A 23999-nucleotide genomic window follows, 5' to 3' on the forward strand; every position below is an offset into this window, starting at 1 on the left:
TTATTATGCATTTAAACAAACAAACAAACAAACAAACAAAAAAAAGCCGCACATATGAGGGCTTGTATTTGTTTATCAAAGTAATTAAGATTAATAAATCTTAGCTATTCTAATTAATGTGCAAATACAACAGATAGGTTAAGATACGTCTGAAAAGTCAGATGGACTACATTTCCCAGAAAACCAAGCGAACGGTGTCATCAGCCAGGCACCGGTGGCGTGGGTTTCTCTTGTCAAACTAGACACTATTTCTTCTTTTTGAACAGTATAACTAATTACTTGCAGTTTTAGACAAAATGACGGTAGGTCCAATCTTTTAATTACTCGCAGTATGAAATGGTTGATGCTAGTTTTTTGTAAAAAAGAAAATTTCTGCCTTAGAGCATTAATTCAATGTGGCTGTTAGCAAAGTTAGCTAACATGAGCTGTTGAGACAATTACAGAAATAAAAAAAGTCTGACTCTGTTAAGCTGGATATTGCGGCTGTTATTGTTATGACATTCAGTTTGTGATTATTTGCTCGACGGTACATTTCAGGAGCGGAAAGGAACAGCAAAGCTGGACTTCCTGAGAAAGATTGAATTGGAAATCCAGGAGAAATGGGAGAGGGAGAGAACATTTGAGCAAGATGCACCGACAACAGTCGGGGAAAGTACAAAGTGAGTATCTTTTCAGTTTTCAAGAACAACTACGTGATCAGTTTTCTGAACAGTTTTACAGTATTTCTCAAATTGTTCCAGATAGAGAATATGCAACTGTAAGCCCATATATAAAGAAAGATTTCCAAAGATTTGCAGCACACTGGAATGTGAAAGTAGTTTCTGTAGAACTTCCTTGTAGAACTAAATATATTGTAATAGGTATGTAGTACATTTTTGTTGCTGAATCATGTTGTCTGATGTTGTTTCATAGTTCACACTACAATATTGGGAAAACCTGTTGGGTTGCAGCTAAATTGTTTGTTTGTTTTTTACCTTACCTTTTTTTTTTTTTACCTTCTAGTAAAAACAAGTACCTGGTCACCTTTCCCTATCCTTACATGAATGGCCGTTTGCACCTTGGCCATACATTCAGTTTTTCAAAATGTGAGGTAAGTTTAAAGGCAGACATCGACCTGAGTCACCACCTGTTGCAAATAAGTTAAGATTGAGAAATTTGATATGTGGTCTCTTACCGATTGTTGTTCATTTGTCTTCCTGCAGTTTGCTGTTGGTTACCAGTCTCTTAAGGGAAAGAAATGCCTCTTTCCATTCGGGTTGCACTGTACAGGAATGCCGATCAAAGTAAGTAATGTTGGGTTTGTTTTTTTTATTCAGAAACTTTTCATAAGATTTCTAGGTGTCTATAATCTGACATAATCTTATCACTTTTCATCATATAAACATGCAATTACAGTTTGTTCTTATTGTCCCAAAATCAACTTTTAACATAACTGTTTTATGCTACTAGCTATCTGTCATAATCCATCTCTCTTAAACAGATCTTTGTGTTTTTTCTGATATTTTTAATCAATAATTGTATCCATCAGGCCTGTGCAGACAAGCTGAAGAGAGAGATGGAGTTGTATGGAAACCCTCCACAGTTTCCAGAGGAGGAGGAAGAAGAGAAACAACAGCAAACAACATCTGATGAAATCATTATCAAGGACAAAGCAAAGGGCAAAAAGGTTAGGATCACAGGGCAGAAATGCTATTTTCAAAATGAATTTATTATACTTATGCTATTATGACAAAAGCTTGAGCTGTTTTTTTAAGGCCTTTATTACCCAGGACAGAATTTGCAGAGTTAAGATGAAAGCAGTACCATAAAATTTGGTTTGAAGGTGTAAAAAATTAGTCTGTTATCTAAGTAGTGTATGGCTTCATTTTTTCAGATAAAAGAAAGTTTGTTAACATTCTGCAATCTCTTTCTTGTTTCTTTGCCAGAGTAAAGCAATGGCCAAATCTGGATCCACCGCTTTCCAGTGGGACATCATGAGGTCTCTGGGCTTAACTGACCAGGAGATTGTCAAGTTTGCTGATGCTGAACACTGGCTGGATTACTTCCCTCCTTTGGCTGTCAAAGATCTCAAAGGGATGGGAGTCAAGGTGGCTTTCTCTGTTTGTTTGTTTTATCTGTCTGTGGTTTGATTAAAATTATTTTTAAGACTAAACTGCACATACCTTTTAAACATTCATGCAGTTTCATGTGGCAAAACATTGTAATTTTTAAATAAGAGACACAAAAAGTACAGTGACATTGATGCATCCATGTTTTCATGGCTAAAGGAAGGCACTGAATTTATTCAGTTGTGCTGACATGCTGTTATGTCATTACCTCATAGGTGGACTGGAGGCGTTCATTCATCACCACAGACGTGAACCCCTTCTACGACTCCTTTGTCAGGTGGCAGTTTGTTACTCTAAAAGAGAGGAAAAAGATCAAATTTGGTAAAAGGTGAGATGCTTTCAGGTTTTCTTGTCGTCTACCACAAGGTTTGGTTTTTTTTATGATATAGGGAAAAAATCATCATAGTTTATATATGACTGGTTTTTTTCAAGTGGCTTTCTTTCCCAATTCTGTTTAATTTGATGTCTTCCTTTTAGTCTTCTTTGAGTCTATTCTGAGTCTGTATATTCTGTTTATATTATTGAGTCTATATCGTGACTATTCTGAACTCCCCTGCAGGTATACTATCTACTGTCCCAAGGATGGACAGCCATGCATGGACCATGACAGACAGACAGGAGAGGTAGACGTCCTCAGCTTGACAGAAAAAATTATTTATTCTGAAACTGTAGTATTGTTTAAGATTAGGTACACCTCACTAGTGTCAGGGTTGGCCCCATCCATATTGACATGATAGCATCACATAGTTGCTGCAGATTTGTCAGAACAAGAACTAGCAGGAGTGGGGCCCCATGTGGTCTTCTGCTTCGTAGTTTCGATATGTTGTGCATCCAGAGATGTCCTTCTGTCTGTAACAAGGGCTTATTTCAGTTGTTGTTGCTTTCCTATCAGGTCGAAGCAGTTTTCTACTTTTTGGATCATTCTGTCTTTAGAGATGGTTGTGTCATAAAAACCAAGTAGACTAATAACAGCAGCAACAACAATGCCACATTCAAAGTGACTTAATACCTAATAAAGTGACAATGTTGAGGTGTATTTAACCACAGATTTACTGCAGGAAATGCTTAAAAATGTTTGTTTTACTTATTTTACCACAAAACTTTCTTACAATTTAAATTGTAGTGATTGAGGAACTTTTATTTATCAAATTTTCTTCCTTAACATTTGTTCTTCACTTATAGGGAGTTGGACCTCAGGAATACACCCTGATCAAGATGAAGGTCGTTGAACCCTACACAGCAAAATTCAAATCCAAGGTCTTTTATAGCAGGTAACAAATACTTAATGCTGTACTTCCACAAAAAAGAAAACAAAACTTTCTTGGAGATGACAGGTTTACAAAGAAAGACTGATTTAATCCCCTTGAATATAACTGTCATCCTTTTTAAATCCTGTCACTAAGCCTTAGTTTCGGTACTTCCCACAGCGGTATGAAAGGCAAAAACATCTTCCTGGTGGCTGCTACACTTAGACCAGAGACCATGTTTGGTCAGACCAACTGCTGGGTGAGACCTGACATGAAGTATGTTGCTTTTGAGACAACCAGTGGGGACGTCTTCATCTCCACCAGAAGGGCTGCCAGGAATATGTCTTTCCAGGGCTTCACCAAGGAAAATGGAGTGGTGCCAGTAATAATGGAAGTACTGGGACAGGTACTACTTTTTTCATGTGCTGCTTCCAGCTACAGCAAATAAGTTCAGATCATTTAGATGGATTTATTTAATTTCAGTGGAATAAAAAATAAAATGCTATCTAATATTAAACCAGCAGTTCGTGTATCTAATTCAGTGGCCTTTTTTCTTTTTTTTTGGTCTTTGTAGGATATCCTCGGCTGTGCCCTGAGTGCTCCTCTGACCTCCTATAACATCATCTATGCTCTCCCTATGCTCACCATCAAGGAGGATAAAGGTATGAGCCAAAACGCTAGGATTAGATTTGTAGCTTAAATTTCAGTACATTTTTGTTTTTGAGAAATTGTGCCTTTTCTTTTGAGGCAGAAATTTCTCACATTTAAGCATCATAGTTGTAGATGGACGCTGTTGCTGATTGCACTCAAAACAGCAGGAATATTCCTGAGGAGTGGCACCCTCCTCTCTTATGTACTTGGCAATCACAAGTAGGGCTGTTCGATATAACAATATATATCGGATGACGATATAAAAACGTCTATGTTTCATTTTACGCTATCGTTTGTTTCGTGGTGTCGCAAAATAAACTGTTTACTGTAATATTTTTTCATCGTTTTGATGGTCACTGTAGTGACTATATTAATTTCTTAAAGTTCTCTCTTTCTCTTATATTTAATATAAACACACTACAGACGGACAAGCGCCTCTTTTTATGCGTTGTGGTTAGCAACAAGGATGGTAACACCATCGCGTGTCCGCTTGTTTATGTTCCACATAAACCTTTCACAATAAAGCTCAAGATCCTGTTGAGACTTTTCAAAATAAACTGAATCACGTGAAAGAGCAGATTATTTACGGATGAGAAGTAAAAAAGAGCCGCCAGGTGCTAAAAAAAATAAACCTTTAGACTCAAACGTTAGAACAGGCTTTTCCCCGCAGCACGCTGTGTAATAAATGCTCACAAAGAAAACGGCGGCATTTACAACTTATGTCTAAAAATGTATAGTTTCATGCATCGGTTAAAACACTCGACTCCAGCTACATGACGCGCAGCTGGAAACACTTCACGCAAGTCGAGCTGCCCGAGATTCACAGAATTTACAGAAAATGTTACATTTTTGTGATTTATATCGTTATCGACGATAGAATTCTTATATCGGGATATGAGATTTTGGTCATATCGCACAGCCCTAATCACAAGTAGTTCTAAATAGTTCAGTTTTTCCACCTCTTGCTGTCTTCTGCACAGAATCTGACTGAAATTTGATTTATCCTCATTTATAACACTGTCTTATTTTGCTTGAGCTATATAGAAAAATTCTTGGGACTCAAAATAGCAGGACAAGGTCAAGGTAGAATTCAGAAGCATTGTTTGCAATGTCAAAGGATGGATGCTATAGTTCTTGTTTCCCTCCAGCGCATAACATTTGCAATCATTTAAAATCGACTTATTGCAGTGTGTTTCTATTCTGTTAGAAGTCAGACTTCTCTATTTTTCTTGTCTGTGTTGCTCCAGGGTAGTAGTTTGTCTCTTTGTACTCATGTGTCCTATTGATGAATCTCTGTAGAGTTAGTAATAATTGGAATTTCTCAATGACTAAGTTGATATGTCACAATTTTAATAATAAATGCCCCCTGTGTCATCATGTTTCTGAGGGTTATGAAGGGTAAGGGAAAAGAATAAAAAACTGCATTATCATTTTATAGATTTTATGCATTGTTGTGTCTTTCCTGTCTGTCTTAGGTACTGGGGTTGTTACCAGTGTACCATCTGATGCTCCTGATGACATTGCTGCTCTCAGGGACATCAAGAAAAAACAGGTGACGATATAAACCTACGAAAAGGTCTTGAGCCATCCTGCATTTCTTTGTAATTTTCAAAGTTTTTCTTTGGATATTGACTTCTTTTGCACTCATTTTTTAATCCAGTCTTTTTGTCTGATCTGATCAAAGCGGAAAAAGGCACCTAACTCGAGGGATGAATAGTTTTGTGTCTACACATGACAGTCAACATATCGAAGAACTTTGTTACTTCAGGCATTTTTGATACTAGCAGCTTGTCAAAAAAACGAGTTTCTCGTGTTCTGAAAACACAAAAAATGCTAATGATTGAACAGTTTCACAGTCATAAAATATTATTTTTGTACCAACAAGGTGATTTACAATAAGCTTTTAGAGGAAAACATATCTGGACATGATGTGCAGTATGTTCTGAAATTAGCTTTTTGAGGAATCTGGACAAGTGGAGAACACAACAAGGAGTGGCAGTCCTAAAAATTATCTATAGCAGTTGAACATGATTTAAAAGTCATTTCTTTAAGAAATGTGAAAAACTACAGCAAAAACCTGACACAGGAAAGGTGGCTTTCAAGATTTTTAAAGAAAACAGGGAGAAAAGGCTGAGGTATGCCAAATTACACCACATGATGGAATCAGTGGCAGCAGGTCTTAGGAAGTGATTCATCCAAATTGGAATTTTGGTGTCAGGAGACAAATACAACAGAGAGTGTGAATAGCTGTAAATCTGTAAAACACGGTGGAGGCTCTGTCATGCATTCCAGCCAGTGATGTTGGTGATCTTGTTAAAACTGATGGAATGATGAATACAAAAAGTATCATGACATTTTAATCCACCAAAAAAACAAACAAACAAACAAAAAAACCCAGAAAGGTTTTTTTCTGTGGTAATGTCGTCATGTTTTAGGATGACCATGATCCCAGACACATTTCAGTAAATTAATCATGAATAAAACCAAGTGGAACGCCATCAGTCAAGTGATGGACTCCCCAGAGCCCGGAGCTCAACATTATTGAAACTGTGGGATCCTACTAACAGAGAACAAAACAAAAGACAGGCAGCATCCAAAGAAGAGCTTTGAATGTCCTCCAAGAAGCCTGGAGAACTATTTGCAAAGGCTACTTAAAGAAACGACAAGAAAATTTGCCTAAGAGAGTTCAAGTTGCATTGAATAGCTCATTAGAATTGTGCAGACTCTGTTTTTGCCTTATCTGCTGTATTTCCATTTATGTGTACAGATGTATCAATAAATCACTACACTTATTTACCATTTCCATATCAGAATCAAAAGAAATATAAAGGTTCTGATACCATCCAGCAATAAGTTCAAGTGCGTAATATTTTAATTTGATGTTAGTTTTGTGGGCAAAATGTAGTCATTTCTTCTCACATCCTTTTTGTTGATGTCACTGTTCTTTCTTGGACTTGGAATAAAAGGCGCTGCGGGAGAAGTATGGAATTGAGGACAAGATGGTTCTGCCTTTTGAGCCGGTAAGCTGAACTAGTAAAGTCCATTCATTTTACTTATGCTGCACAAAATTCATGCATTCAGTGTCACCATGCAAAGTCATTGTGCTTTTATTTGTGTGCAGATCCCTATCATTGAGATTCCAGGATATGGCAACCTGTCTGCTCCTCTGGTGTGTGATGAGCTGAAGATTCAGAGCCAGAATGACAAGGAGAAACTGGCTGAAGCCAAGGAGAAGGTTTATCTGAAGGGATTTTATGAAGGGGTGAGTGCCATTAGCATTCAAAGCATCTATGTTAGTTAACAAAATGTGGTCTGTCTGCAAAAGCCCTGCAGGTATACGTTTTAGGTTTGAAGCTTGTATTGTTTATCTCCCAGGCACAAATCAAGTAGTTCGAAGCTTAAGGCTAGCCTAAATCATTCATCAACTGTCTGTGGATTTTTAGGTACCCTCAGGTAGTTTTCTTCTGTTTACCATCGTTAAACACTGAAGCAAGAAGAAGTTCTGTAACCATTTGTGAGGCATAGCTCATTTGCTGGTAAATCTTGTAAATAGTTCAAACAGTGCATCAGTGTGTTTGACTTTCTGCTAATAATCTTCTGTCCTAGATCATGCTTGTGGAAGGCTACAAGGGCCAGAAGGTCCAGGATGTCAAGAAGCCCATCCAGAAGATGATGGTTGAAAGGGTAAAAAAAATATTTGCAGAGTCACAAAAAGTTATTGTTTATTTATTTCTGTATTATTATTATTATTGACTCTATTTTCATGTATTCCAGGGAGAAGCCATGATCTACATGGAGCCAGAAAAGCAGGTCATGTCACGTTCAGCTGACGAGTGTGTGGTGGCTCTTTGTGACCAGTGGTGAGTGCTGCTGGAACTGTAAAATAAAGTTATAATTGTTGGTGTTTGATACTTTGAATTACAAAGTGACAAAAAGTTAACAGCTGGTTAAGTTTAAACTAGTTTCAGTCATTCTGGTCATGAAACTCTTGTAATTTTAACTTTTTAAAAACATTTTTAGTGTTTACTGTCTTCAATAAGCCTTATGCAAATATTATTTGTTTATCCCACAGGTATTTGGATTATGGGGATGCTGAGTGGAAGCAGCAGGCCAACGAAGCCCTGAAGTCATTGGAAACGTAAGATCTCTGATGCAATTGATTTGCATTATATATCAAATTTGTCTTTTCTAGTGTTTTTGTGGGGGATCTTGTAAAGGTTCAGAACACCAATTTATTATTTGCCTATAAGCTTTATGCTGGAAATAAAATGTTTCAGTCCAAAGTCTTGTCTAATTCATGTTTTGTTTTGTTTTTATGTTTCATTTTGCAACACCATACAGATTTTGTGAGGAGACCAGAAGAAACTTTGAGGCAACATTGGACTGGCTGCAGGAGCATGCCTGCTCACGTACCTATGGTCTTGGTAGGTGGTTTCAGTGTGTGTGTGTGTGTGTGTGTGTGTGTTCAGTAAATATTTATACGGTAACTAACCATCACTCTTATTTATCTTTAGCTTTTCTGGCACTTTTAAGATCATGATTGTCTAATTGGAAACAGTTTTTTTTATATAAAGATTTGAACTTGTATTTGAGCGATGCTCTTGGTCTATAGATGGAGACAAAGGACTAATGATTGGACACCTAGCAACACTCCATCTCTGATGGTTTTTATAAGAATAGATGCAGACTGAAGGCCAGCTGGCATTCAGCGCAGGACACTGCAGTACAGTCTAGGCTAGCTGTAAACTGTTCCTCACTGTATAAATCTCTCCACATGTTTTAAGAATAAAAAACACAAAGTCTATCCAGTCATTTTACCAGACAATTAGCCTGTAAGACGTTTAACATTGTCACCAACCTGAGTTTAGCTGATCTCAGGCTGCTTAAATAGTTGATCTTTTGTAAATTCTTCTAAACAGGGATTCCAAAATCCTAAAAATCTAATCTGTGGAAAAAAGTGTCAAACTATTTGTGTGAAAGCACAAGTTACTTTGGTGTCTGGTTTGATTTGGTTTATTTGACAACAGAGTTACATTTCGGCTTGTGTACAGAAGATCACACAGTAAAGCCAAGACTTTGTTCTACATTTCCTCAATATTTGGCACCAGTGTGTACAGTTTGACAAGAAAACATTGTTTTAAAACAGATGAGATGTCGGTTGTCATAAAATGAATAATTTTGGTTTTCTTTCTCCTTCGTGTGTGTGTGTGTGTGTGTGTGTGTGTGTGTGTGTGTGTGTGTGTGTGTACATCCCCTGGTTACCATAGGAACGCGGCTGCCTTGGGACGAGCAGTGGCTGATTGAGTCCCTGTCAGACTCCACCATCTACATGGCTTACTACACCGTAGCCCACCTTCTGCAGGGAGGTGTGCTTAACGGCCAAGGAGAGTCACCACTGGGAATCAAGTATGGATGCATCACATGCATGTGCACACAAATATGCAGAAATCAGTAATTCCAAATCATTGTTCATTTAAGTCTCGTCCCTTCTTTTGCACTAAAATAAATGTCAAATTAAAATGAAGCATGTACAGTCAGCTATTGAATTATATAAAATGCACACAGTCACACCAAGCATTCAATTTCTTCTTTTCACCTCACTTGAACACAATAAGTCTCTGTTTCTAGCCTCATTTATGTCTTTTCTCTTTTTTTCTCTACCACAGGCCAGAGCAGATGACTAGAGAGGTGTGGGACTTCATCTTCTTTAAGACTTCTCCGTTCCCTAAGACCAACATCCCTAAAGAGCATCTGCAGAGGCTTAGAAGGGAGTTTGAGTACTGGTACCCCGTGGATGTCCGTGTATCTGGCAAAGATCTGGTGCCCAACCATTTGTCATATTACCTGTACAACCATGTGGCCATGTGGCCCAAAGACAAGTAAGTTTGCCCACTGGACTGACCAGAACAAAAAAAGAGGACAGGAATGAGGGGCGACAAACAAAATTTCGAACCTCCAGCTATCAGCTTTGAATGACACTCTTATCATGCTACAAAAATGATGTTCTCTAGTCTAATTGTGACATTTTTTTCACATCCACTTAGCTGATATTCCATAAAAATGTGATTGACAGTTAAATGAATATTTTTGGCAAGTGTGCCCAACACAACAAGCATCTCTAAAGAGCTCTAATTAACACATTATATCCCATTAGTTTAATACATGCAAAAGTAAGTGTGTAAAAACATTTCAGCAGTTCACGACTGGTACACTGGTCTAATTCTTGGCTTAGATGAGTAACTTTTTGGAGTTTCTAGTGGTTGCCATGGAAACAGTCCTTTTGAGTCTGTTTTATACCCTTATTTGATGTCACTCTTGGCTCGGACTCACTGGATTTGATCTTATTTTGCCGTAGTTTCCGTAACTCTTTCTGTATTTATGTACATAAGTTAAAATAAGTTTTGGGGTTTTTTTTTTTACATTATGTTACGGTGACACTACAGTAAGGTGAGATGACAATAATTCAGATTCAGTAATAGAATATTTATAATTATGTCAGGTGTACTATATGCCTTTTTTAAGGTTTTGGTAATGTTGCATTATCAGAATGTGATAATACTGTGCTTTTTACCATTTAAGATGTAAATCAATAATCACAATACAGTGTAATGTTATCAGTGTCATAATGATGTTTTTTAACATACTGCCAATCTTCCTTTTGTTTTGCTGAATTTTTTTTATTTTTATTTTTAATAAACTGAGCTCAGCTTTGCATTTGGGTAAACTTCCCTATGATAATGGCAGTAATGATGAAAATAACAAGATAACACTAAAAAAAATATTTTTTTTTCTCTGTCTCTTTTTTTTCTTTTTTACAGCGAGAAGTGGCCACAAGCAGTGCGAGCTAATGGACATCTGCTCCTCAACTCTGAAAAGGTATGTGAAGTATTAAGCTGTATGTATTACTTTAAAATCATTTAATTTGCTATTAGGTTATAACCCTGTAAGTTTAGGACCCTGTACCATGCCCCAAGTCTAACATACCCCATATATAAACAAACAAGGATATTTTGTTGCCATGATACCAGGTCTCTCTTGGAAATGAGATTTTTAATCTCAATGAGATTTTTTTTTTACCTGGATAAATGAAGGACTAATAAAAAAATATCTTTCTGTTATTGCAGTTTAGTCAGTTTAGTCAAGCAGGTCACATGAAGCAGTTTATCATCTCACTAAAATAACACAGGGTTTCCCAATCTAGCTAAGTGCTTGTTGTCATGAAAGGATTGGCCTTGAGAGCCTCTGACCACTCTACCTTGACCACTAATGCTCATCATAGAAATACAAAGATATTAGATACAATAGAAAAATTTTAGACTCTGCTACTCTCTACGCACAGAGGTCCCCCCCGTTAGAACTGCCTTCACAGTCCAGGAAAGCTAGGGCTAAAGTTACCTGGTTAACATGAAATCTCGCTTTCTTTCTGGTTTCATTTGATGGGATCTTTTGTGTTCCTTGACTGACCGACAGATTTTAAACATAACAGCCAAACATTTCTCAAATAAGCTTTAAGTTCTGAATGGTTTTAGGAATGCCATTTTCTGTTTTTGCTGCTGATTGTATTTTGTAGTTGGGTTCTTTTGTGGTTTTAAACACAGAAAGACTGTGTGGGTGGGCAGACCTGAAAGATTGCGGCTGCTAACATCTGTTTCTTTTATCGACCAGATGTCCAAATCAACTGGAAATTTCCTCACTCTCAGCCAAGCCATTGACAAGTTTTCAGCAGACGGTATAATCAGTTTCTTCTTGATTTATCTCTCCTTCTGTCTTTTTTTATTTCTTTCCCTCTTCATAGTTTTCTTCTCAATGGCGCTTTCATCTTACCATGAAACCTGGGAGAAAACACTTCAGGTGTACATTTGGAACAGATTTCAACTGTGTTTTCCCAGTGCATGGGCTGTTATGGATGATTATATTGTTAACATCTCTTATCCCCTGGTGATGGTGTTTAGAAAATGAACCCATTTTGATAAGATAGATGAGGTTTTGATGTTGAGTATTATGAGTTGTTGTATTTGTCAGGTCAGTCAGTGGACTGTAAGTAAGACATTTCTGTATAATTATGTAATATGCACACTTTAAAATAGAGAATGCATGATGTTCTCAATATCAATGTGTGTTCTAAGATGAGAAGCTTTTAATTAGTGTTCAACATTTTGTTTTGTTGTTGCAAAAGAATTGCCTCTATCATTCATGTATTATGTATTTACAGATGTATTATATTCAAGGAATGCGGTTTCAAAAGATAAAAAGCAAATAAAATATTTAGAAGAATATAAGAGGAAGATAAATTGTGTTTTTAGAAATGGCTGGAAAGTGAGAACATTACAACTTATATGTTTGGTATAATGTTGATTATCCACAGGGAATTGAAGACTTGTGTTTTTCCTCTCTATATGTTTACTTTTTTCCTTTATGTTAGCGATGGATAGATGGATAATTTCCACCTTCTTTTTTTTTTTTTATATATCTTCAGTGAGCTGAAGAATAGATGGATAGTTCATGCTTCTATAGAAGATATCCTGCTGTGGGAGGAAACAGCTTCATGGTCTGCCAGCAGATAGACACATAAAGTTGTTCCTGTCTTAAAGCTAGGAGGGATGTCTGCTGAATAACTGACGTTTTCTCAAGCTTTGGAATTTTCCACAGAGCCTCTGTACTTCACCTTTTGTTGAACTATTTTGCAGAATAGAAAAAAAGTGCTGTGTTCATTGTATATCCTGAATAGAGGATTCAGATAATTGGATATTAAACTGGAGCAAATTACAAAGGCAGTTGCGTTTGTGAGAGTGACCGTATATCAGTTTTACATCTATTATATTGTACCTGTACATTCTGCTGTTTTAACACATGTTCTCATTTCCATTCTCAGGTATGCGTCTGGCTCTAGCGGATGCTGGAGACACAGTGGAGGATGCTAACTTTGTAGAGACCATGGCTGATGCTGGCATCCTGCGCCTCTACACCTGGGTGGAATGGGTGAAGGAGATGATTGCCAACCAGAACAACCTGAGGACGGGACCTGCAGACACCTTTAATGATCGGGTTTTTTCCAGGTAGTCTGAGGATTTAAAAGTGTCTGGAATGAAAAGGATTTACAAGTTCTGAAATTTATTGAATTTCAGCCTTGATAAAGCAAAAGAATCCACAGCTATGTCTGCATTAATAAATGTAAGGCGAAAGCCTGATTGTGGTTAAATGTTTTGAAAGTACATTTTTAAAAAATAATTTTCTTTCCTGTTTAGTGAGATGAATTCAGGCATCCTGAAGACAGAGCAGCACTATGAGAGGATGATGTACAAGGAGGCTTTGAAAAGTGGCTTTTTCGAATTTCAGGTAAATTAAATTGATAAAATTCCACCTCTGAGAGTCCTTAATAATTTGATGAGATCATATAAGAGACAATGTAGCATGATTTCAAGTACCCATAATCTACAACAGTAGTAGAGCATTTAGATTCCAGATACTGCGGTCATCGTTAAATCAGTAGAAGAGACTGACTCGAGTTTCGCTGATGAACCTTGTGTTGTTTTATTGTGTGTATTTAGGCAGCCAAAGATAAGTATCGGGAGCTGGCCATCGAAGGCATGCACAGAGACCTTGTCTTCCAGTTCATAGAAAGGCAAACTCTGCTGCTGGCCCCCATCTGCCCGCACCTTTGTGAATACACTTGGGGTCTGCTTGGCAAGGTAAGAAACACATGGATTTAGCGTCGTATTCCTGTTTTCAGGCTCTGAGTTGGCTCTGTGCTCTGACTTGACTCATATCTAACTTCTCCTTTCTGTCCTTAGTTCTTATCTGTCTTGTATATTTTAGAGTAAAACAGGAATACAGTCAAAAGAAACATTTTAACATCCAGTGTTTGTTTGTATTCATGAGTAGAATTGGGATCAAGGAGCTGAAAGCTACAGCTTTAGGTAGACCTCTGGGTAGCTCTGGGCCCGCTGCTTATTACCTGTGTGAAATGGTTACTGACTTTCTCACTGTTGATGTACATATCCACCGGGAGCATATCTTCGCACTATGGATCTTTTTCTCACTGCAGCATGAAGCAAATGCACACACAGGTGCACACTTCAAATAGCACAGGGAGACAAATATATTTTTAACACTCAAATTTATGAATATGAAGGAGTGCAGCTGTGATGGAAATGGGTTTTTGGCTGTCGCTAGGCAACAAAAAAAGCCCCAACACCAGTATGTTCTCCAGTCATGTGTTCACTACCACTAACTAAAGAGCTAAGAGGCACTCGGTACACAGAGAACTTACACATGCCACTGTTATGATACCATTGTGACCTCTGGTTGTGTAGTTATGATAACACTAAAGTTTGTGTAGCAGTCACCAAAACCAATGCTACCCAAATGCTTCACAGAAACACAGAGTAAGAGAACAAACTAGGAGAAAATTTAAAAAGAAATTACTAATCAATTTAGCATAGGCCGTGCAAGATTTAACTGCAATTTCAAAATTGGAATAAGATACAGTGTGATTCCAATTGTAATTAATAACTTCAAATTAACATACAAATCTAAAAGTAAAAAGAAAACGATGGAGTTAAAAATGTCAAAAGAAATCAAATCTATACTAAAATGTATATTTTATAGAAAGCCTTACATATGAGCTTTTTTTTTTTCTTTTTCCAGAAAGCTTTTTTTTTTTTTTTTTTTTTTTAAATAAATGATTAATAAGAAAACACTAATGAGGCAAGCCAGATTTCCTGGGCAGGGCTAACAGCAAACACTTGATTGCCTTTTTGTCTTTAAACTTGAGGAGGGAACAATTAACAGGTTTCTACTTGAGGATCTGAGGCTGTGTACTACTTGGTATGAGAACAGCAGTCCCAGCAGATATTCTGGAGCTGGGCCCAGCCATGAAAGTTTTTAAAAGTTTACACTGCTCACTAAGTGACTGTTTTTTCTTCTCTATTTCTGCTTGACAGACTGGCTCTCTGATGAAGGCATCATGGCCTGTGGCTGGGCCCGTGGACGAGGTTCTGATTCGTTCCTCTCAATATTTGATGGAAACTGCTCACGACCTTCGTCTTCGCCTCAAAGCCTACATGCTTCCGCCTAAAAGCAAGGTAAGATATGAAGTTGTCTGTACACTTTGCCTTCGTGGATATGCTGTAACTTTTGAGTTGCAACATAAAACAGACTGATGTAACTCTACAGCAGCATCCTATATCCTTTCTGATACACTTGCGAGCTTATCTCTGTGTTCACAGCAGGAAAGCCAGTCTATTGTTTGTTAACAGTTCCGCACTTCAATAAGTGGCTGTAGGCAGCTTAGAGAAAAGCAAAACAAGTATTGACAACATCTAAGACAGGCAATATCTCAGGTTTCCAGGCCCCCGTTATTGATTTACTGGAAATGCTTTGTTGCCATTGAGGTAGGATTGGAAAGATGATGGGAAAAGAGAAGAAAAAGGAGAAAGGAAAAGGTTGTTTTTTTTCTTTTTCTTTTTTAAATATAGTTATTTTTTCATACCATAAGCGTTCTCAGCAGCAACATCTATGTTGTTAGCATGTGAGTTCTAAATCTGCCCAGAAAAGGGGATTTGTGAGTATGTACAAAAAATTAAAAATATAATAAAACCAAAAAGTAATAAAACCAAAAAAAATAAATAAATTTGGTAACCTGGCCAGGGTATACTCCACCTCTCACCTTATGATGGCTGGGATAGGCTCCAGGCCCCCTAAACCCCACCCCCACGTAGAAAATATGGAATATTTTATCAAGTAACATACAGTAAAATCATTTCCCACAGCCGCATATATCCAGTATTTTCCCATTATAGAATAATACCTGTGCAACTTTTTACATACTGTGACAATATAATATGAAGGTACATTTGTGAAAACAAACATACAGTGCAATTGTCAGCTGTCATGTAATACAAGTTCACAGATCATTATGTCTGCTAAAGAACAAACACACACACACACACACACACACACACACACACACACACACACACACACACACACACAACAGCTTTTTTGTTTGTTTGGCTTTTTTCCTTGAATAATCCAAACCCTGTTGGAATCTGATTGAGGCCACCTTGTTTTGTGGACCTGATGTATGAATAAACAAGATGAATGTGAAAGGCTTCTTATAAACACAAACATTAATCCTGTTTTCCTTCCAACAGAAAGGTGACTCCAAGCCTCCAGCCAAGCCCTCCCACTGCACCATCTACGTGGCCAAAAGCTACCCTCCATGGCAGCACAGTGCCTTATCCCTGCTCGGCAAGCACTACAAGGTAGGGAACGAACACACAAAGCCCAACATTATTCACAGCATTAGGTTTGAAGATTTATTGTTTGCTGAAGAACTGCAGGTCTGCCTAGTGGTGCAATATTATGCTTATTTCTGTAAATCAGTAATTTCAGAATTAAATGATTATGTAATTGAATTCTTTCAGTTTCTCTGTGTCTTCCTATCGATGCTCCTGTTTGTTTAAGTTTATTAATTGTTTCTTTTTTTCTTTTTCTGTTCCTGTTTGTATGTCTAGACCAACAACGGGGTCCTTCCGGACAACAAAGTGATAGCGAGTGAACTAGGCGCTCTGCCAGAACTGAAGAAATACATGAAGAGAGTCATGCCTTTTGTAGCCATGATCAAGGTAAAAATATTGAAAGGCCAACATTAATGTTTCACTATGAAGACGTACACAGCCCACTCTCCACCAATGATCATAAACCATTTTGTCATCTTTACACATAGATGGAATTTTCCAGAGATGTTTTTTCACTTGTGATTTCCTTTTTAATAAGTCTCTTACACAACAGCCAACCCATAAGTTGACTGTTTTTTCACACTGATCAACTTCTGATTGGTGGAAAGTCTTCCCTGATAATTTGTTGGGAAGATTGGAGTTGAAAAGCTATTTTCTTTTTTTTTTTTCTTTTTTTTTTAGTGCTTTGTGTTAAACAATAACAAAACTGTAGACAATACAATGAAAAATTTGAACAAGTGTTACACTGACATTACAGAGAAATTTCAGGAATACTTGTTCTGCACAGTTTAACGTGTTTATTGATTGAAAAGAACACAAAACACTTTTGATGGGCTGTGTCAACCACTTTCCATTTATTTGCAGCATCCACAAAAATTCTGTTCACTGTCTCGGCCGCAGGTCTGCATGTCTTAATTTACAATTTTCATCCCCACCTTTCATGTTACAAAAACGTTTCTAAAAGCAGTAGCCACCAGATGATACAAATATCACAAATAACATTATGCCTGCAGTTGCTGTTTCTGTTATATAAAGCTACATATTCACTCAAGATCAAGTGGTGCTAATAAATGATCAGAAGCATTGTTGCTTATTAAAATTTTAGAAGCCACATCTCTTGTGCTCTGGGCTTTGTTCAGGTTTCGCTCTTTCACTGCAGTGATCAAAAAGAATGAAGCTAATAAATAGTCATGATGAGCTTTGTATTCATCCACGGTCTGTCTCTCAAGCTGGTCTTGTATCTTTCATGTTGATTTATCTCCCTGCGTTATTTGTTTGTTTTTAACTTTTTTGGCTCATAAACATTTGTTTCTTGATAATCTTGTGGTGGTGGCATCAACATAGCAATGAACTTTGTGTGCGCGCTGTATTATAAACGAAAGCACGATTGCCTCAGTAATGAGATGAATTTTTATATTTCCAAATATCTCAGCTTCTGTGTAAAATTATACCAAGGAAATCCTCTGCACTTCCTCAATGGAGTTATTATTCATTGCCTTGTTGATCATTCGCGATGATAGCTCTGATTCTTATCATGTACGATGGGATCTTCTTTTTTTCTTTAGGAGAACCTGGAGAAGAATGGACCCAGAGTTTTGGATTTGGAGCTGGAATTTGATGAGCGAGCAGTTCTCATGGAGAACCTGGTCTACTTGACTAATTCTTTGGAGGTAAGCTTTATGATCCAACCTTTACCCCACGTTGTTGGTGTCTAAAATTTGTTGGACAACAACTGTGCAGCAAAGTGTGCAGAACTTTGGTTCAGTGTGTCTTCACATAAATGTCAAACTCGCACAGAGATGCTTTAAAGCTGAGTTTTACTCCCTTTGCAGAAGTAAGTTGAGGAAATCCTGAGCTCAGTTCTCTGCAGAAAATCCCCTTAATACCACTGTCTGCACAAAAGCTTAGCCTAGGCGGGGGAAAAAAGCCCAAAGTCCCCAGGATACTTCTGCAAAACCAGCAGATTTAACCACAGAAAAGGAAAATTGCACTTAATGTACATCAAAGCAAAAGCTCGGCTTAAATTCTCATGTTTCTGATAGATCATAGCTAAAGATAAGTTGATGACAAGGAAGACATAATGAAATGAAATACGCTGTATCATGTAGGACTAAAAAAGCGTGATACATTACCTTACTCACAAACCAACTCTAAGAAGTGGGTTAACTGGTGTGGCTTGAAATAGGCTTGTAGATCATAGGACAGATGAGGAGAGAAGCACTTTGTCTGTTGCCATTTGTGGTCTTCTTTAAAGACCCAAGTACAAACTAGTCTCCCATTACTGTAGCATGGTTAGTATGCCCAGCATTTGCCAGTGTGCATACCAAACGCACCTGTAAACATACTCCCTGTGGACTACACTGCTGAGCTGATTATCTTTTTTCCCCTCCATCGTTTCTCTTTGACAGTTGGAGCAGATTGACATCTTGTTTGCTTCTGAGGCTGATGACAAAGTGAAGGAGGACTGTTGCCCAGGGAAACCGTTCAGTGTTTTCAGATCAGAGGTAAATACTTTTCAATGCTTATTAGCTTTGGCCAGACTTGCGTGTTAGAGGATCACTTTTAGCTTTTTTTCCTCACTAACACGTTTGTCCACAGTTTTCATATGTTCTTTATGGCTGTGCTCATTTTACTGACCTATTTCATTTTGTGCAGCAGCCAGTGATGAACAAAGAAATTTATTTTATTTATACTCATATCAAAAAGCCAGTTTTGCATTTTTCTTTTCTCCTCGTTTTTTAATCCCCGTAGCCTGGAGTTTCTGTGTCCTTGGTCAACCCTCAGCCGTGCAATGGCATGTTTTCTACAAAGGTTGACATCCGACAGGGGGACAGCAGAGACAGCATCGTCCGCAGGCTAGCCAAGGTCAACAGACTCATTAAAGGTTAGTAAGACAAAAATAAATAAAGCCAAAATGACTTTTAGTGACTAAATCAAGAGGATAAAAGTATTTGCTCAGTTTAGTTGAAAGCATTTGGGTTCAGTTAACCAACATCATGCGATGTTCAACACACATTTGTCTTATATCTTTCTTCTATCTTTCTGACCCATCTTTTCTACTCTTCCCCAGCCTGTTGTAATCATATAGGAGTGGGGAAGGTTTGAGTGACAGAGTGAATTGACTGGGCCAGTGTGATGGGTATGAAACCATACCTCAGGTTTTAAATGTCCCCAGGTACACAGTGGCCTTAACATTTGTGAAAAGTTTAGAATAACATGACTGAATAACTGAGCTAGAAGGGCCTTTATCACAGGGGGTTAAATAAACAGTGGGGAAAATAATTTCTTGGTCCCCTGCTGAATTTGTAAGTTTACTCACTTACAAAGAAATAAACAATCTCTAATTTTATGAAAATTTCATTTTAATAAAGAGAGACAATACCAACCCAAGCTTTACATAAATTACATAAAAGTGATAAATTGATTTGCATGTCATTGTGTGAAATAAGTATTTGATCTCCAAGCCAAACATGATTTAGTACTTAGTGGAGAAACCCTTGTTTGTAAGCACAGCGGTAAGATGTTTCTTGTAGTTGGTCACGAGGTTTGCACACATCTCAGGAGGGAGTTTGGCCCACTCCTCTTTACAGAAAGTCTCTAAATCATTTAGGTTTCTTGGATGGTGCTTGGTAACTTGAATCTTCAGCAGCTCACTCCATAGATTTACTATAGGACTGAGATCTGAAGGCTGGTTAGGTCACATGACCTTAATGTGCTTCTTCATTAGCCACTCCTTAGTTGCCTTGGTGGTATGTTTTGGGTCACTGTCATGCTGGAAGACCCAGCGTGGGGGAAGGAGGTTTGCATCCAAGATTTTACAGTTCATGACCTCATGTGCCTTCTGGAGCACGGGGACTTTGCAGGCGCAGCAAGATTTCAATCCATTACGGCGTAGTGTGTTGCCAATGGTATTCTTGGTGACTGTGGTCCCAACTTCCTTCATATCATTAACAACTTTGCTGAGCAAAGTAGCATTGGGATGATCCACCACCTCGCTCTCTTTCTTTCACTCTCTTTCAGCTATTTAGACAGCCTCAGTGTCTCTGCACAAAGACACTTACTGTAGAGCGTTCATTTACCTTCGCTTCAGTCATCTTTAATTCCAAGCTAATTTATGTGAGCTCTCTGATGACAGCTGACAGCCATATCATGCCGTTAAAACTGTGGCAAATATCTCTGCCAGTGTGTTGCTAACACAACAACCACCAGCCATCCTTCATCAAATTTGTGCGAACCGCTTGAGAAAGCTTTCCGCTGTGATTGCACCACCAGGCACTCTGCCTTTTGAGAGGTTCTGCTTCTGCTGTTTCCATATTGTCTTTTATGTTTGGCTTTAGTTTTGTGTTATGCTTTCAGATTTGAAAAGAAAAACTGAATAATGTTGGCTTAGAACAGTTCAATATATGACCCAATTTTCTTTGTAGCCTGTTTTCTTTCACTTCTCTGTTCTCTGCCTGTAATGTCTCATCTCAATTTTTTTTTCTGTGTATCTCAGTGAAGTCTCTCTTTCTTTTCATTTTTCCATCCTGCTTCTTCTTTTATATTCTCCAATTTCCCCAATCTCAAGCATAGCTTTCTGTTTCTGTACTGGTTTATCTATCCCACCTCCAGTACTTCTGCATTTCTCAGTTGTTTTGTTTCCCATGTTTCTTGTCTGTTTTGCCTCACCTCTGTCTCCTTCCACTTTCACTCCACCAGATCTGTCCAGAGTCAAGTTGATGAGGTATGAGGACCCTTTGCTCGGCCCTCGCCGGCTGCCTGTCCTGGGACAGGAGGAACAAGGCAAACTGCTCATCTCCAACAAATCTGTGTTCAACATCAATCTGGAGGAGAAGAAGGTCACTCTGGCTGACAACGGCCTAACTGTAGACATTGGCGACACTCTGGTTTATCTGGTTCATTAGAATAACATTGAACACACACACACACACACACACACACACACACACACACACACACACACACACACACACACACACACACACACACACACACACACACACACACAGAGGTGAGGGGGCATGTTCAGTAGTTGTTGAGCTTTGTTGAAGATTCAAATGCATCAAGAAATGTTACAGCAAAACAACTCATTTTGATTTAAAGCATCAGGGCAGCAACTCAAAGCTGTATCTGTTTTATAATTGATATTTCTGTTTGTAAACTGATGAGTGTGACATCAGGAAATTCTGAAACTTGCTGGACCTAAAATGATGGCTTCTGTCTTCTTTTCTTTAAAACAAATTCTATATTTGTAGTACATCCACATCTGCCTCTGGGCTATCCCTCTGGTACAGTTTTCTCCTTAAGAAGTCAGTATTGCAAAACAGTTATAACAAAATACTGCAAACTTATCCTAAAAGTTTTGACCTTTTTTGTCATGGTTGCAATCAAGGACAGCACTAGAATTTGTCATCTGTTTTGCAGGACTCAGGAACTCAGTCAGCGGTGTCCATATTAAAATCGTCTGTAGAGTTTATTCTCGTCACAGAAAACCACTGTTTTGATGTATGTTTATGTTGTGAGACTGCTCCTGCATCCTCCAGAATGCCTGATGGTTTCATACAGAGGGTAACGTGCCTTGTGTTGTTTTATACATCCAAGGTGAGGCGCATCGTTCCCTTATGTTTGTCAGCCTGTCAGACAGCATTCCTGTTTTCTAGCTGTGGATGGTGCTTGTCTGGCTTTTCCAGATGAATAATAAAACCTATGAAACATTAAACCTCTGTGGTGTTTGTCTCCCTCTAACCCCTATGCTGGCAGTTGCGCAATAAAACAAAATATGTTTACTTAAGATTTATACTTATGGGCATGTTTGAGATCTCTGTGCTTTTCACACCTCTGTTAGCTTCTACTCCATCACATCTCACAGGGAGCTAAAGTGTTAGTGTTAGTCAAGTGTTAAAATTAAGATTCATGAGTTAAATCTAGATGTCTATAGTGAAAGGTTAGAGGTCATTTGAGGAGTAAAGCAGCCTGGATCCAACTACTGTACAGCCAATATCTCTTCTGTTAATTCACCAAATCTTTGTTCTAAAACAAAATATAAACACACTGTGCATGAGGTTACTCTACCTCTTTGTCAGAATCAACCAACAATCTTGCAGCTGAAAAATTGAGTCTGAGAGTCTCATGTTAAAATGTCAAACGTGCAATATTTGGGGAAAAAAAATCTTTTTTACAGCCTGATGGAAATAGATTTGATTGACAGGTCTCCCAGCACACCATCCAAGGTGTTTGTCAGGCCTGAAAACTGCTCTCACTGCATTTGTGCTTTTGGTCCCTTTTGGAACATTTTTAATGGAATTTACCTCCACAGGCTGCTCATATTTAATGCTTTCACAATATAGTCCAGAGCTTTTTAAAGTGAAAATGGTGAGAAAATTCAATTGGAATTCAATATTTATCACCATTATAATAATTTAACTCTATGCTCGCTGATTGCAAAAATCCTCACAACTATCAATAATGAACAAAAATTGCTTATTGCGAGTAAATCTGTGCACTCAACGCAGTAACAGGACATCTTGCATGTGTGGAACTTGTAAATACATTTCCCACTCTAATATTATGACCTCCCTCAACCACTCTGTTGAGTTCTGCTCTCAGTAAGCTCAGAAGAAAATGACTGTAATTTGTTTCCTTTTAGATTATTCTGTAATGCTTCTGGTGTTTGTTGATGCAAAGGTAATATAATATAATCACATTTATTTTCTAGTCTTCCAGACCACTCAAAGAGCTTTTAACTACAAGTCACACTTTAACTATACATTCATGCAGCACTTTATTCTTTACACTTAAAAAAATGTGTCCACCTTACATCCATGGCCTTTTTAGATACACCAGTTATTTTAGCCATGTTTTTGAACTGTGGGAGAAACCAACACAGGAACAGAGAGAACATGTCAGTGCGCCCCAGGGTGGCTGTGGCTACAATGTAGCTTGCCATCACCAGTGTATGAATGTGTGCGTGAATGGGTGGATGACTGGATATGTAAAGCGCTTTGGGGTCCTTAGGGACTAGTAAAGCGCTATATAAATACAGGCCATTTACCATTTACCATGTAAACTCCACAGAGAAACAAGTTCTGCCCCCCATCTAAGAAGTTTTGGTTTAGGTAAGTGGAATCAATCGTTTTGTGATGCAGAACTAATTGGCAGATATGTGTGTTTGTGCATGGTGCTAGCCAAGCCTGCCAGTCTTACCTTCTTGCCCAAGGATGGTAACTTCTTGTTCCAAAAAACTAAGCTGGCGTTATAGACTGACATGGAATTTGATTTAAAAAAAGATCCAAGCTGAGACCACTGTTCAGGTAAACTTAAAACATTCCAGTGTGGACAGAAAAGCACAAGCTTCAGGCCTTTATCTCTTAGAAAGGCTTTTACAGAATGACTTAATCAGGGATGACAGTGAAAATAATCATGAGAAAATGATGCATTGCTTTAATCCTGTGGACTTCAAATTAAACAGTATAATGTTTTAGTAATTTACTATGTTCCCCTTCACTTTTCTCTTCGGGTGTACTTCTGTGTGAACCGTCTTGGCGTCCAAACCATCATTAGTTTCACTACATGTCTCTCCACCACGTACAAAGTGCTGCTTGCTTCCCTCTTTCGCTTTTCGTTACCTGCTGTCAGACGTGAAATATGTCAGTCTAAATATAAAGGTCAATAAGAGAACACAGGAAATGAACACATTGCCTCTAAACATAAACCACAAGTAATTCATTGTATCTCTCACTTCCCAGCACTCC

General features: G+C 38.1%; 1 protein-coding gene across 2 annotated transcripts; it reads left to right on the forward strand.

The window, feature by feature from the left end:
* Positions 1-178: 178 nt before the first annotated feature.
* On the forward strand, positions 179-21967 carry lars1b (leucyl-tRNA synthetase 1b). Of its 2 annotated transcripts, XM_086309174.1 has the most exons (33): positions 179-302; positions 538-659; positions 1003-1090; positions 1203-1283; positions 1529-1666; positions 1926-2087; positions 2324-2436; positions 2668-2731; positions 3291-3379; positions 3536-3761; positions 3930-4017; positions 5482-5558; positions 6973-7026; positions 7128-7268; positions 7613-7690; positions 7781-7866; positions 8079-8144; positions 8348-8430; positions 9274-9412; positions 9673-9885; positions 10825-10882; positions 11672-11735; positions 12879-13062; positions 13252-13342; positions 13555-13695; positions 14950-15090; positions 16162-16272; positions 16525-16635; positions 17814-17918; positions 18657-18752; positions 19000-19132; positions 20947-21163; positions 21232-21967. In XM_086309174.1, the coding sequence occupies exons 1-32, from the start codon at positions 297-299 to the stop codon at positions 21150-21152; spliced, it is 3555 nt and encodes a 1184-aa protein (XP_086165300.1). In that variant the 5' UTR covers positions 179-296; the 3' UTR covers positions 21153-21163; positions 21232-21967. The 2 variants fall into 2 exon arrangements, with proteins under 2 accessions (XP_086165300.1, XP_086165299.1); XM_086309173.1 differs by having other exon boundaries at positions 20947-21967.
* Positions 21968-23999: the final 2032 nt, after the last annotated feature.

Source organism: Aulonocara sp. 'chitande type north' Nkhata Bay, linkage group LG10 (genome assembly GCF_057382095.1).
Source record: "Aulonocara sp. 'chitande type north' Nkhata Bay isolate Kocher_YH1m ecotype deep benthic linkage group LG10, A_spYH_male_GT1.1, whole genome shotgun sequence".
Taxonomy (NCBI): domain Eukaryota; kingdom Metazoa; phylum Chordata; class Actinopteri; order Cichliformes; family Cichlidae; genus Aulonocara; species Aulonocara sp. 'chitande type north' Nkhata Bay.

Excerpts from the sequence above, each read along its gene's own strand:
- lars1b (XM_086309173.1), top strand. Across the intron at positions 1,667-1,925 it reads ACAAAGCAAAGGGCAAAAAG|AGTAAAGCAATGGCCAAATC; the intron begins GTTAGGATCACA and ends TTTCTTTGCCAG. Across the intron at positions 7,269-7,612 it reads TGAAGGGATTTTATGAAGGG|ATCATGCTTGTGGAAGGCTA; the intron begins GTGAGTGCCATT and ends CTTCTGTCCTAG.